At 44.2% G+C, this 12,719-nt stretch overlaps 1 protein-coding gene across 1 annotated transcript; it reads right to left on the minus strand.

Annotated features, from left to right (window-relative positions):
- On the minus strand, positions 1–8,240 carry LOC149342098 (uncharacterized). Its single transcript, XM_089542091.1, has 5 exons — positions 8,130–8,240; positions 3,355–3,506; positions 1,240–1,307; positions 602–685; positions 1–128 (listed from the first exon to the last, which is right to left on the minus strand). Exons 1-5 carry the CDS (start codon positions 8,238–8,240, stop codon positions 1–3), a joined length of 543 nt encoding a protein of 180 aa, XP_089398217.1.
- Between the last annotated feature and the right edge of the window lie 4,479 nt (positions 8,241–12,719).

Below are 12,719 nucleotides of genomic sequence, written 5' to 3' on the forward strand. Positions count from 1 at the left end.
CTATATTTCACCGCCACAGCTCTCTTTGTCGTACGCTAGCACTCCAAAGTCGCAGATGTCCTTGTACTTCTCTGTGCATGCCTGTGGCACGTGATCCTTGGCTTGTTCCGACACCCACAATATGCACTCTGTTGGTAGAAAAACAATAATAAACGTGTGGTGTTGACACACAAACGTGAACGTGTAGAGATGGAGGGCAGCTGCAATATCATTGCGTTCGTCAGTACTTTGCCCTGCCAAGCTTTCTAACCAATGAACATGTTTACCCTGTGGTTTTCACGTCGTCTCTTTCTCTGTCATAATTTGATAATCTCTAACATCACTGACAACTTAATTATGCCTTATCAAAGCGCTTGGCTAGTGGAATACAATTTGCTGCATTAGATCGAATCAGTATATTGGCTGATGTGAGGCACCTGGGAGCAAGCACACCCTAATTTCTGTGCGTTCCAAGTGCTTTCAGTGAGTGGCTGGAAAAGTTTCAAAGGAAGATAACCGATGTGTAAGGTCACTTAAGCGCAGTGTTACCATCGTGACAACAAAAAATAGGGTGATAGATGTCCAATCTTAGGTGGCGTACAAATCCGCTGTCATTACTTACGTTCGGTCCCCTTGTACGGAATGTCAAGCACAAGGCAGTCCTTGTTCCAATAAGGGAATACAGCAGTCATCCATGGGCCGTCAGCTGCGGGGAGTTAACAAATCACAGCGCTCTTAGTCGACACTTGAAGAAAAGTCACATTCCGAATCACTGCTTTGGCTCCTGGAAAAGGCCTTGACATAGTAGCGCCTTGGAACACACTGTCCCGTTATCACGCTCATCGACCATCAAAATAAAGGAAAGTTTCCCAGCCCAGCAAAGGCATTCTACCTTAAGGTGCTTACTCAATATATTGTGCTATGCCAAAGAATGCGCACAAAAGTTATAAATAATGTCCTGCATTAAGAGACTAATAACAAAAAGTGCCACTTATTCGAAGTACGAAATTTGTTTTGGCAATGTATCTTGTCGCGCCGGTTGGTACTGCATGCCTAAACACAATACGTTCCAACATCGAAGAAACCATGACTGTCAGGAGCCGCGTGTTCTTCGTTTGCTTGCTTATGTCGCTTGTGTCGTTTATGTTGCGTCTTATTCAAGTTAAGAAGGCTGCATTTTATTGCAATTACCCACCGACACCTGGCGAAAGATATAGTTTGCATACTCTTGAAATATGAGTTCAGGAGTGTAATACTTACAGTCGTCCAAAAGGTAGTCTGCCTTGTCTGGTGTGGCGCCAGGCTTCATGTGGTAAGTTATATTGGTCCTGAAATGAGAGTGCGGATGACAATGACAGTAAAAGCGTAATTGTCGAGACGCCTCGTAGTGCGTTCGGATTTACTTTTCCGAAGCAAGCCATAAAACTTGGCCTGCCAATTAGTTTAAGACTTGAACTGGTAGTTAAATTTTATTTTTAGAAAAAAAAATACAGTAACGGGCGATGAACCCCTTTGTCCACTTTCCGTCTACACGCAACTGATATTCTATAAAGAAAGCCAGGGTCCAGAAAATAGCTATATAGCCGCAGGCGAAATCGGAGAGATGCAACAAAGAAAAACCGCTCGCCAATGTAATACACTATTTGTATGCTTCCTCCAATCATTCCGATTGTTTAGAAGCGCCTGCTGAAGCGATTTCTGGTAGTGCATGTACATATAGCTATTGGATCGGCGATTCTGTAGCTGATTTTCGGGGATCATATGGACAGCACAACTGCATACCACACCAGAAAATCCATATCAGAAACTGCATAACAGAAATTTTGTTAAATTATCCATATGATCATTGGCCCAAATTATCGAACCTTCCCTGGTTTTTTCAAAGTCGATTTAGTAATAGCAATGAAACCACACAACGAGAGACCGTTGCGAGCGCCGAACATCGCCATAAATAAGCGGTGAGTTTAGAACAATGTTTTGCCTGGCATCTGTTGTAAAAATGGAGCGTCAGTGACCAATCAAGATGTCACCAAATTACGATAGCAGTTACCTATGGAGATATTGAGATGCAAGAAGCCGAGATAGAAAGGCTCCGACTTCAATATTAATGCAAAGGTTTTACGGCGCATAAGAGTCTAAGCGCGTGCAGTTTCTCACCATAATGAAGAATATCGTTAATTAGTTCACAGGGAAAACGTAAATCATCTTAAGATACAACCTTGATCCCTGGATTCAGCAACAGCGGCGGCTGAAAGCTGTCGAGTAATCAGAAAAAAAAGTCTTTAGGCGGCGCCTAAGTTCCCTCGCTCCCATTTTGAACGCGTCATCATATGCGGCAGAGTCACGTGATAACAAAGCGGAGTATGCCATCAGAGAAACGAAATGTGGAAACACGGTACCATCAGTGATGATCCTCAAAATTTCGGTCTGGTGTGCTGAGGATTTTCGTGCTTGACAGTTCTGGAATAAGCATTTGAACGCATGTATTCCGCATTTTCTTTTCCACCTTGTCTAGCGTGGGAAAATGCTTTCCTCGTCCACAGTCGTAGTGGAAGGCATCCTTAATGTACTTTCTTACACTTACCAAAGTAGCGAGTGAAGCGCATCTGGTAGCAATTGAGCACCACGTAACTGAGACGAGGCAATCGATAAGGTTCCCTCCGAGCATCAGGCTGCGCCTCAGTTTCCATCGAGCTTCGGTTTGGTTTGGTTTATGGGGTTTAATGTCCCAAAGCGACTAAGGCTATGAGAGACGCCGTAGTGGAGGGCTCCGGAAATTTCGACCACCTGGGGTTCTTTAACGTGCACTGACATCGCACAGTACACGGGCCTCTAGAATTTCTCCTCCAAAGAAATTCTAGCCGCCGCGGCCGGGATCTAACCCGCGTCTTTTGGGTCAGCAGCCGAGCACCATATCCGCTGAGCCACCGCGGCGGCCCATCGAGCTTCGAGTGGACGCCGATATATTTCTGACTGTACTGAGCGTCGTTATTTTATTACTCGTGCTCACGCAAGAGAAATATAGAATTACGTGGCTTCTCGCTTCGTGACCCCAACTTCCACATGAAGTACCTGTTCTGTGAGCGCGTCAACATTTAGGCATAATAAAAATCCAATCATAAATTGTATATTTTGGTACGTTGGATAAAATTTGTTAAAAACAAACAGAAAGAAGTAGAGCTTCCAACAAAACTAACCGTTCCGTGATATTGCTTCAAAAATTATTTGCAGGAATCGTACTTTTTCACCAGTGCATATTGAGCATAAAATTGAGGACTAGTTTTAAGGAAAGGAAATTTTGTGAACGCAGATTCTATGTACTTCATTCGACGTTGTTGCACAAACTCCGTTTCAACCCACTAGTATGACACTTACCCTGCTTGTCCATTCTCTCCTTTCATCACCCACACGTACGTCGCCCTCTTGGATTCTTTGTCAAATTCGGTCCGAACGGCTTTGACGCAGTCTAGATCTCCATCCAGATCTTGATCAAAAATGGCGAAGGCCGAAGGATAAGATTCGAACATCTGCGACAACAACGGAAGACAAAGAACACAATGTTTGCTTAGCAACTGTAACTTTGATCATCCGTTTCAAAAAGTGACCTGTCCCAGTAGCCACTTACCGTGTGCATATGGATGGCGGCCCCAAATGGAGGCCGGGAATAAAAGCTGTTGCCTTAGGTTATATGAGGACTACGATACCTATGAATCTTTGCTAATGCATCTGTTTCACTCATTTTTTTGCCTGGTGGATGCGTGTTTATAAAAAAATCTTTGTGTTTTCAACTTGAAAGTCATTTAGGTCACTGACCACGCGCGATGTGACAATCCGTAAGCACGCGAATTTTGACCGCAGCGGACCGCTTATTATTATACATAGACCCTATGAGAAGTTTCGCAGCGTTATATCATTGTATACACTGCTCCGAGAGAACTGTCCCTATCTTTAAGTGAACAGCATAATTACTGACCTAATGTTTATTAGAAGAGCAATAACTGAAGATAGCCGTGTATAGTCTGCAATCAAGCTATATGAAATCTAAATAAGAACTGACATATTTGTAGTAAAAACCGAGTAAGCTAAACTTTTGCGCACTTCTTTGCAGATCTAGGGCAGTCGCGGTTAGGATTAGATCATTAAATCCAGCAAGGTGTGTTTTGTTCATACAGTTAGCAATAGGATGAGGATTTTAAACATAGCAGCGTAGATGCTGAGGCTAGCCAGTAGAAGAGATCCAAACATTGATGAATATCTTCGTAGCTGCTACAACCTCCTCTGATTTGAAGGGAAAATTTGGTTCTGTGGTTATCTTTTTGTATTCTGTATTTTAAGTGAAGGAAATCTATTTTAGACCTCGGGGAGAATAGTTTGCCCGTGTGTTGCCGTAGAGAACATCAACATTTCACTTCTCACACCCTCCGTCCGAGCCCCAGATCCAACCGCCGCTGAAGCGATCGCCATCGCTCTCGCCATAAAGTGAATGGCATTCACTCCATCAGCGCTCACATATCTGCAGGCTCTCAAGCCGCCTGTCGAGCCTGTACAATGAGCCCCGTCCCACGACAGGCGTTACGCATCTTGGGACACACTCTCCATCAACACCACGCCGTCACCTGGGTCCACTGCTTCGAGGGCCTTGATGGCAACGTCAGGGTGGACACCTTAGCTCAAGTATTTACTCACCAAATAGGGCGCCATTGCCTCCTGCCCTATATCCTCTATCCTCCCACTTCGCTACTTGGCTCAAAACCCAACGCCTTAATAGACACCTCTACCCTCACTCTCATTTTTCCCTCTCCTCTTGCCAACCTGCAAAACATACATTGTCTACACCCAACATTTTACGAAAAAAATGTTCAAGCTGCGGCGACACCCAAACCTTAATCTATATCACATGGGCATTTCCCCGAAAACCCCACCATCTAAAGCCACGTAATGCATCACTGGAGCTTTCGGAGGTGATTCTGACCTGCACACTCTTCGGTGACCAGGCAGCGCACCTTCTGATTGCCAGAATGTTGGAAAAAGCCTCCGGATCCATGGACTGAGGGCCCTCCCACAGATCTTCAGCCACCATTCTCTTCACTAAACGCTCGCTCGCTCCCTCACTCACTCACTCACTCACTCACTCACTCACTCACTCACTCACTCACTCACTCACTCACTCACTCACTCACTCACTCACTCACTCACTCACTCACTCACTCACTCCAAACGGCTTGATCGTGTTTAGTATGTGAGATGTTATTGGCTCGGAATGAGTTACATATCTTTTAAAGCGATTTAAACTCAACTGTGGGTTCACAAAAATAGTCTGTCGACAAGGGATGATGAGCTTAGCTGATAATGTCATTATTGTAAAAGCTGAACTGCGCGTTGGGAAAGTGCTTGCACATTGTTCACTTTTGTGTTTGGAAGACGCATGCAGTACCGTGGTTTGCGATGCTTGTCAGATTTAGACATCCCTCCTGCTTTTGCGACATGTCTGCTCAACGCAGACAGTCGGCCTTCTAGGCCCGAAAGATAAATTTCTCCCAGTGCCATATAAGGCTCCTATCAATATATCAAAGATTTCATGGGTTCTCTTCTTTATATCTGCAAATACGATATGTTTAAGAAACGCGAATGTTACCTTTCTTGGTATAAAGTACTAAACGTGAAATTCCGTAAGGAGAGGCAATTTTTCTGGTTCTTCTTTTATCTTCTTAGTATTCGATGTTAAATACTTAAACTAGTCTTGCTTTGTCGAATAAGGCTCTAGTTCCTGTCAACTGCAGAGTTTTTTGTTACAATATCTGTGTTTCACTGTAACCATTTTAGGAAGGTGTTACGGTTTGTACTAAACGCTGTTCGTTTACCAGGCGGGAACTTGCAGCTTGGTATACCAAAGAGGTAACATTAATTTTTTAGCACGTTAACTGTATTACTTGTTTAATGTGTAATTTTCATTTTCTAAAAAAATGTTAGGTCTTCTGTGCGAAAAAATTTGCATGGCGGGCACACCAGGCCTGGAGCGACTAAGGCGTACAGACTCTGCTCACGACTTACTTGCGGCTAGATGGTTCCGCATGTTTCACTCGATAAAAGCGTTAACAAAATGGATACGGACGAATGCAAGGACACCATAAAGTGCTCAAGTAAGTTGAGGTATGTGCTCTGCGGTGTTACTTTTTTCTTTTCGTCCTACTTGATTTCAAGAAGTATCTATCGACATTCGTTGAATCGAAGGAAGCAACCTTCAGTCGTTCTCTTATCCCCATTTCTTGACCCAAAACTTTCTCTTTATGAAAAAAAAAATGTTAACTTTACCGTCTATCGCTCTCTATTTCTCTCTCAAGCAAGTGATGCCTCGTATACATGACCAGTAAATATGCACAAACGTTTTTAGTATACAAAGCTGTCATCTCGGGCAAAACTCTCAGCATCACCGCGGGAATTTGAAGTATTCAGTATACTACACTGAATTTCTCTTCGGTCTCAGCTACTCGTTCTGAACGAGGAAACATTGCATTTGGTAAGATTTTGCTTTCAAAAGTAAGCCATAATGATCTTGATTCAGTTGCAAAATGACGTTAAAGTTTCTAGTTTCCTGAAAATTTCAAGTTAAATATAGCCCACTGATTTACTCATTGTTTCTACTATAGCGGCCAACAGATGACGCTAGTTCCTGTTGTCTACGAAAGTGGACCACGAGCATTTAGCATCAAGACCACTTGTTTAGAAAGCTCCTAAATTCCACATACCTACAAACAAGCAGCTAAATGGAGCAACAGAAGTTTGCCCGCGCAGTTGATTCACCTTTGAGCCGTTTTGCTCGCGGAAAGGAATCGTTATTTACAGATGGTATACTGTTTGTTTGCTTTTATCGTGATAGCGTTAAGAGCCCCGTGTGCCAGAAAAGCCAATGTCGGCATTGATTGCGTTTGCCGTGAGCGAAAAATCACAGATGCACCAATAATTAAAACCGAGTAGGAAATTGGTTGAGTTGAAAAATAGAGCCAGGGCCTCCGGACTGCAAGACGAGCACGCTTAACCACTCCGCCACGGCAGCTCGATGGATTGGAATGAACAAAGGCGCGTCTAGTGATTACGGTGTTGTCTTAGAAAGGTGCTTTAGAGACATGTACTGTGGTCTATATTAGTAATTATGAGCATGGAAATTACAGAAGTCGCAGTTAAGCGGGTAGTAAAGCGCGTTTCCTCTACTTTTCCTCTTCGCTTGGCGCGCACTTAGCGCCATCAGGAGGCACCTACTAAAACCACTCTCTCCTCCTCCTCTCCTCGCAATGTACTGCACTGGCCGAACAGATAGCGCGCGACGGCAGCGCCTCCCGCTGGTCTCGTTCGGGCGCAGTTGGGCCGTGCGGGGACCCAGGAATCACGCTGTGAGCAGCGAGCAACGCAGCGCACATCCAAGGCCCGTTCATCACAAACCTTGCGGCATGCAGTTCGTTCGTTCCGCGCGGAAGGTATGCTGGCGTTCCTGGCATCGGAATTGTCGCAAACGATGTGGTGACGAACTACGACTGCAACTTGAGTCCCGCGCGTTTCCCATTACGTTATCGCGCCATACCCTCAAAGCGGAGCTTGAGTGTCCCCTCCAATTTTCTCCTTGCTCTTCGCGTGCACCCACTTACAAAAAGGAATTATTTTAGTTCGCCACCCAAAGCCATTTACTTTGCGTAAGCTCGACAGACATTCTGAACCCGTTTACGGAAATCCACGATCCCGCACGACTGATTATACAAAGCTTCGAGGTCATATAACCGAAATAAAAGGCGTGTCTCGAAAGTACTCAGATATAAATGAAGAGACCTGGGATGGCACAAAAAGCCATTGTGATTCCAACGGCAAAGAAGTGTGCCTGTGAGTGCCGATGAGTCTGACATACTTCGATTTTTCTCGTCAGCGCCTATTGCCGCATCGAGTTACAAGGGAGTCTCACGGCCTGCCTATTCCTGCTTAACGTGACTATAAAGGTGCCTTAACGTAGTTCTTAACGTGCCTATTCACTGCTTAACGGGCAGGGCGTGCAAATCACTTTGCTTGTATATTGCCGCAATAGTTCAAGCGTATTTACAGCTCTCTACACCGGTGTTTGGCAGAAATGGCGCCTTCCCAAGCGTATTGAGCCGGGCCGAACTTACCTCGAAAGCATCTGGGTGCTCACTCTGTTCGTTGTGCTTTGCCTCGGCCGGATCCAATGGAACCGACAGGGCTAAAACACACGCACCGACCAGGACTAGGGGAGAAGGCATGATGCAAAGAGAAGCTCCTAACTGTTAACTGTGCACTGTCGCCTCTTTCAACCTTTTTAACGGTCGCCTCCTTAACTATGCACTGTCGGCTCTGACACGGCAAAAACGTCAATACATATCCACGTCAAAACGTGCAAATGCTGTCTGGGCGTCTAAAGGTATTCATATCATGCATTTCATGCGTGCCGTTTTCATTTGTTTTAGGCTGTTGTCAGACTGAAAGAATGCAATTCTAGCTGCAGATTGCCAGTTTTATTTATCTTATCTTTGAACTTTGTCCTTTATGCTACTTTTTTATAGGTCACCCCGCTAGTCTGCGCCCACGGTATAGGCTAGATTCAGCTGTGCATGTGAAGCAGCATACAAGCATTTTTCTCTTCCCTTATACAACTGCGCAAAGTGTACAGATATCGAATGGGACTTTGGATACATCATTCACAAAACGCGAGTTACTTATCTGCTTCACTCGAACGAGAACTGGCATCTGAGTGATAGCTGTTATCCAGAACCACCCGGTGAATGTTCTAGAGAATATGCACGGACTGAGAGCAGTAATTATAGAGAAACGCTTGCGGTTCTAAATACATTAGTGTCCCCTGAGTTTTTAATAACAGTAAAGCATAACGTTAGATTCTCCTTCGCTGCAGGATGTTTTGACAAGCATGCGGCTCCAGAATCCAATCTACGCTATCTGCAGTTATTAATCTAAGTTGCAATTTTATCTAGAGGGCGCTTTTGGAATGTTAACATCACCTACTTTTTATTTTTTGACCAGGAGAACACATGGACCAGGCTTTATTGCCGCTCATGGCCAACTTTCTCGGAGAGAAATTTTGAAAATTGAAATATAGTAAGGTACTGCTCTGGAAATATTGAAGGTAATGGACTATTCTTTTGATACGTAGCAAAATTATTCTTGTAAAGTGTTTCACCGATCGCATTGGCGAGTTAAGTCTTCCATAGAAAACCAAATCGGAACGCTTTTGACGATAGCAGAAACGTTAATAGAAAAAAATTCAAAACTGCCGTCGGGTGACCTGCGGCATACTGAAATTTCCCAATTTCCCATACTGAAATGACAATTGAATGTACTTTTCATTATGCTTCCGACGGGACGTCTACCAGTTTGGCCCACAGAGTCTCTATTCTTCACTGATATTGATTAGGCAAAGAAAAACCTCAACGCTCCTCGATAAGTGCACATTGCAGTCATCTGATCCGATGGACAGAACAATAGGGACAACTCGCCGCTCGCTCACAAGACCAGTCGTTGCTATATTTGTTTTAGAAAATTCGGATGTCCGAACTTATTTAGCCATCGTCAGAAACAGTCAGGCATGAAGGCTTCAGTAGCCAGCCGTATTTACTTTTTCTTTCGCACCAGAAAGATTAGAGAACGACGTCCTAAAACAAGTAACAACCGATCATAAAGAACCTTCGCAACCAAAAATTAGAGAGCACTTAAGTTTCGCCTGCAAGAGCAGGACGCGATAGGCTGGGAGTGACCCGCCTGCCTTAGCCATTCGTAATAGGGTTGGCACAGGGGCCACCACATCCCGACTGATTTTTCGACCATGGCACGGCGAGTCCGAAGAGAATCTTGTGCCCTAAGTTGGTGACAGGGTGGCCACCCTGAACGGATAGGGAGGGAGGAAAGTTGGATAGGGAACTGATAACTACGGCCAGCGTCGCCTTCAGTATACAGGGTTTTGAATTGCGAACAAGTTCTCCTATGCGGTCTTAGAGTTGGCTAATTATTATACTTCATAACACAATTTCGCTGCTGGAAAAACACAAATAATAGAGATATCTATGCGCCAATTTGTTAGTCATTCTTATTGTTTTTTTGATATTCGATTGGTTATTCGAGCAGTTATGTCAAACCGCTTATTAATTCCTTTTTCTTTGTTGAACGTACGCAAATCGTTCTTGTATGGTTGTACATTTCGGTGTTACTTTGCTATTATCTCTATTAACCAATAACTTTATTTCTAGTTTATTTTTATTCCGTCCATATTGTTCGCGTGAAACGCATGATATCGTATACCATTTATTTACTCTTATTCGACGTCTCCAGACTTACCTATGACAAAGGATCCTGGCAGTCATGCCCTGTAATGCGCAAATCGAATAAACATATTGAAAATCTAGAATGTTAACTTACATGCTGCTGAAGCTTGAAGAACAAATTCTAACAGTTCAAGTGATGTATTGCCAGGCTAATCTTGAACGAATGCATGTCTCAAGATCTAAAGTTTGGTCTTTCGTTCGAAATATTGGGAAATCTTACTGGCTATAGTATGTTGTGTGCGTTCTGAAAACAGACACACGTTCAAAGATCAAAGTGGAGCATTGGAACATGTGACGGTCTCCGAATTTTAGGATCGTTTGTTTTAAGACAACGAAACCGAGGGCTGGTATGTACAGTACTTGTATTTTAGTCCGTCCATCGCTGTGTCGCTGCCAAGTGCTGCTTGTTGTCGACTTCCGGAACGGTCCATTAATGATGGCCGTAAGAAGCTCTGTGTTTTTTAGCAGTCCTGGCGCACGAACATAAGTTGGCTGTAGTATTATTCCGTGTAGACAACATACGGCCCGTCCGAGAAAAGACTCCTCAGCGCGTTGTTTTCGTCTGCGCACTGCAGCGCCAGCATGGCGAAGTATTTAAACTAGCTTTTCCATGATAAGAGGCTGCTGCAAAAGTTGGGCGACTTGACACATCACAACGCACTTTCAAGTTCACCTAAAACTAATCCCACAGTTTGGTTTCTTATCAATGAGTGGGCGATTGTGCACAATCGCTTACTCCCAGGACATTAGCTTTGTGAATATCAAATACATATTTCTCCTTGTCTGCCTGTGCAAGCTACAGGTGGCCCGTATACGGCGGTCTTTAGGTCTTGGGCACTGAGTGATCTCTACACAGCTAGATGCGCATCAAGCAAGAAATGATATATGAAATGGCAGTGAATAGCCTGTACGAGTTTATAAACGAACATCATGCACAGCAAAGGCGTGGGCTGAAGAGTAGCATCAAGGAGGCGCTATTTGCACTTAATTTTTCATAGCACCATAAATAAGCCACCTTGTACAAGGCTTCAGGAATGCGTCCTCAAACCCGTAGAATTACTGAAAAGATTTCATACGGGCTTCCGCAACTAGACTGCTGCAGGGTTCGCGCACACTGGTTAACAAGAGAAAGGACACGTGAGTGGATCACATTAATTTTTTTATTGTCATCACATTCCTCACATATAAACTATAAAACGAGTGCTGCGAATGATAGGGGGGCCTGACCCTGTCAGTGGTTTAGGAGATGGAGGTAAAGAATTTTTAAATGCTGTACATACGCCCTTCTAAGATGTGGTGCCCAGAATTTCCTTTCAGAAATTCGATGGACAAGTGCTTTGGAAGGCTCGTTTAAGCAGTATTTTGATGTAGTTTCCAGGGAAGCAGCTCAGCATTTGCTCGCAGATATGAGACTGGTACTTATTACCCAGACCTGCTTCGAAGAAAGTATTAAAAAAAACGCTACAACTCGGAAGGTCATCGCTCAGTTGTTTTTTCTAGAGGTCACTCTGACGGCTATGTGCTAGAAGGGTGAAATGTGTGTCTTTGCGCGCATGTAACGCTGTTTGTCGTACGCGGTGATGATTGACTTCTGTCAAACATTTTTTCCCGTTTCCTTGATTACGTTAAATTCTACGTAGGTGTGCTGGTGCGTTTGGCGTTTTTTATCTATGTGTATTTTTGTGTATTTCTGCCGGTTATCGACTCGACTAAGCCCGCGCGCACTAAAGCGTATTTTACGCTTTTCATTTGTTTCCACATCCTATTTAGCTAGTTTAGGTTGTCTTCTCCACTCTGCTTCAGCCTGGCGCTTTGCTATGACCACTGCATCAGTCGACGCACGTTGGCTTGAACCAGTTTCTCTTTTCTGTTTGCTCGCCGAGCTTACCCGAGCAAACCCAAGTTACTTCCATCTTCGCCAGGTTACAAGCGGCTCTTTCGCTAGTGAACCAGATTGTGCGGACGCCCTGAAATTAGTCCTGCATTTCAATCTTTCCGTTTACTTTCGCAAGTTGCCCCGAGTTTTTTCTCACGTTTCTGCTAACTACTATTTCCACCCGTTTCTACGACGAATGGACCAACTAGCCCGAAGCCAGGTGCTGCTCAAGTGTCAATCGGAGCTTCGCCCGTTGTTGTGCTGAACACGCGCAGAGTCAGCCATTCTCAGGGCCGTATTTTCTGCCGAGGCTCCTCGATATATTGTTTCACCTCTTCGCAACGAGCCATAGTGAGGCATTTACGTAACCGCCTTTATATATTTCAGTCCAGTGAATTTTTTTTTAGTCAACGCACTTACCCAGACGTCGAATCAGTCCCACCACTTCCTTTATTTGCGGTAATTTACCGGAGTTAGATGTCAAACAAAAGTCATCCATGGGGCCTCGTAGAGTTGTAAGGCATAATCACTTT

This window comes from Amblyomma mixtum, chromosome 5 (genome assembly GCF_055824585.1).
Source record: "Amblyomma mixtum isolate Tamu chromosome 5, ASM5582458v1, whole genome shotgun sequence".
Classification (NCBI taxonomy): domain Eukaryota; kingdom Metazoa; phylum Arthropoda; class Arachnida; order Ixodida; family Ixodidae; genus Amblyomma; species Amblyomma mixtum.

Coding starts and splice junctions, on each gene's coding strand:
- LOC149342098 (XM_089542091.1), bottom strand. CDS start 8,240: ATGCCTTCTCCCCTAGTCCTGGTCGGTGCGTGTGTTTTAGCCCTGTCG. Junction 1,308..3,354: donor GGAGAGAATGGACAAGCAGG/GTAAGTGTCATA, acceptor CTCTCATTTCAG/GACCAATATAACTTACCACA. Junction 686..1,239: donor AGACTACCTTTTGGACGACT/GTAAGTATTACA, acceptor AACTCCCCGCAG/CTGACGGCCCATGGATGACT.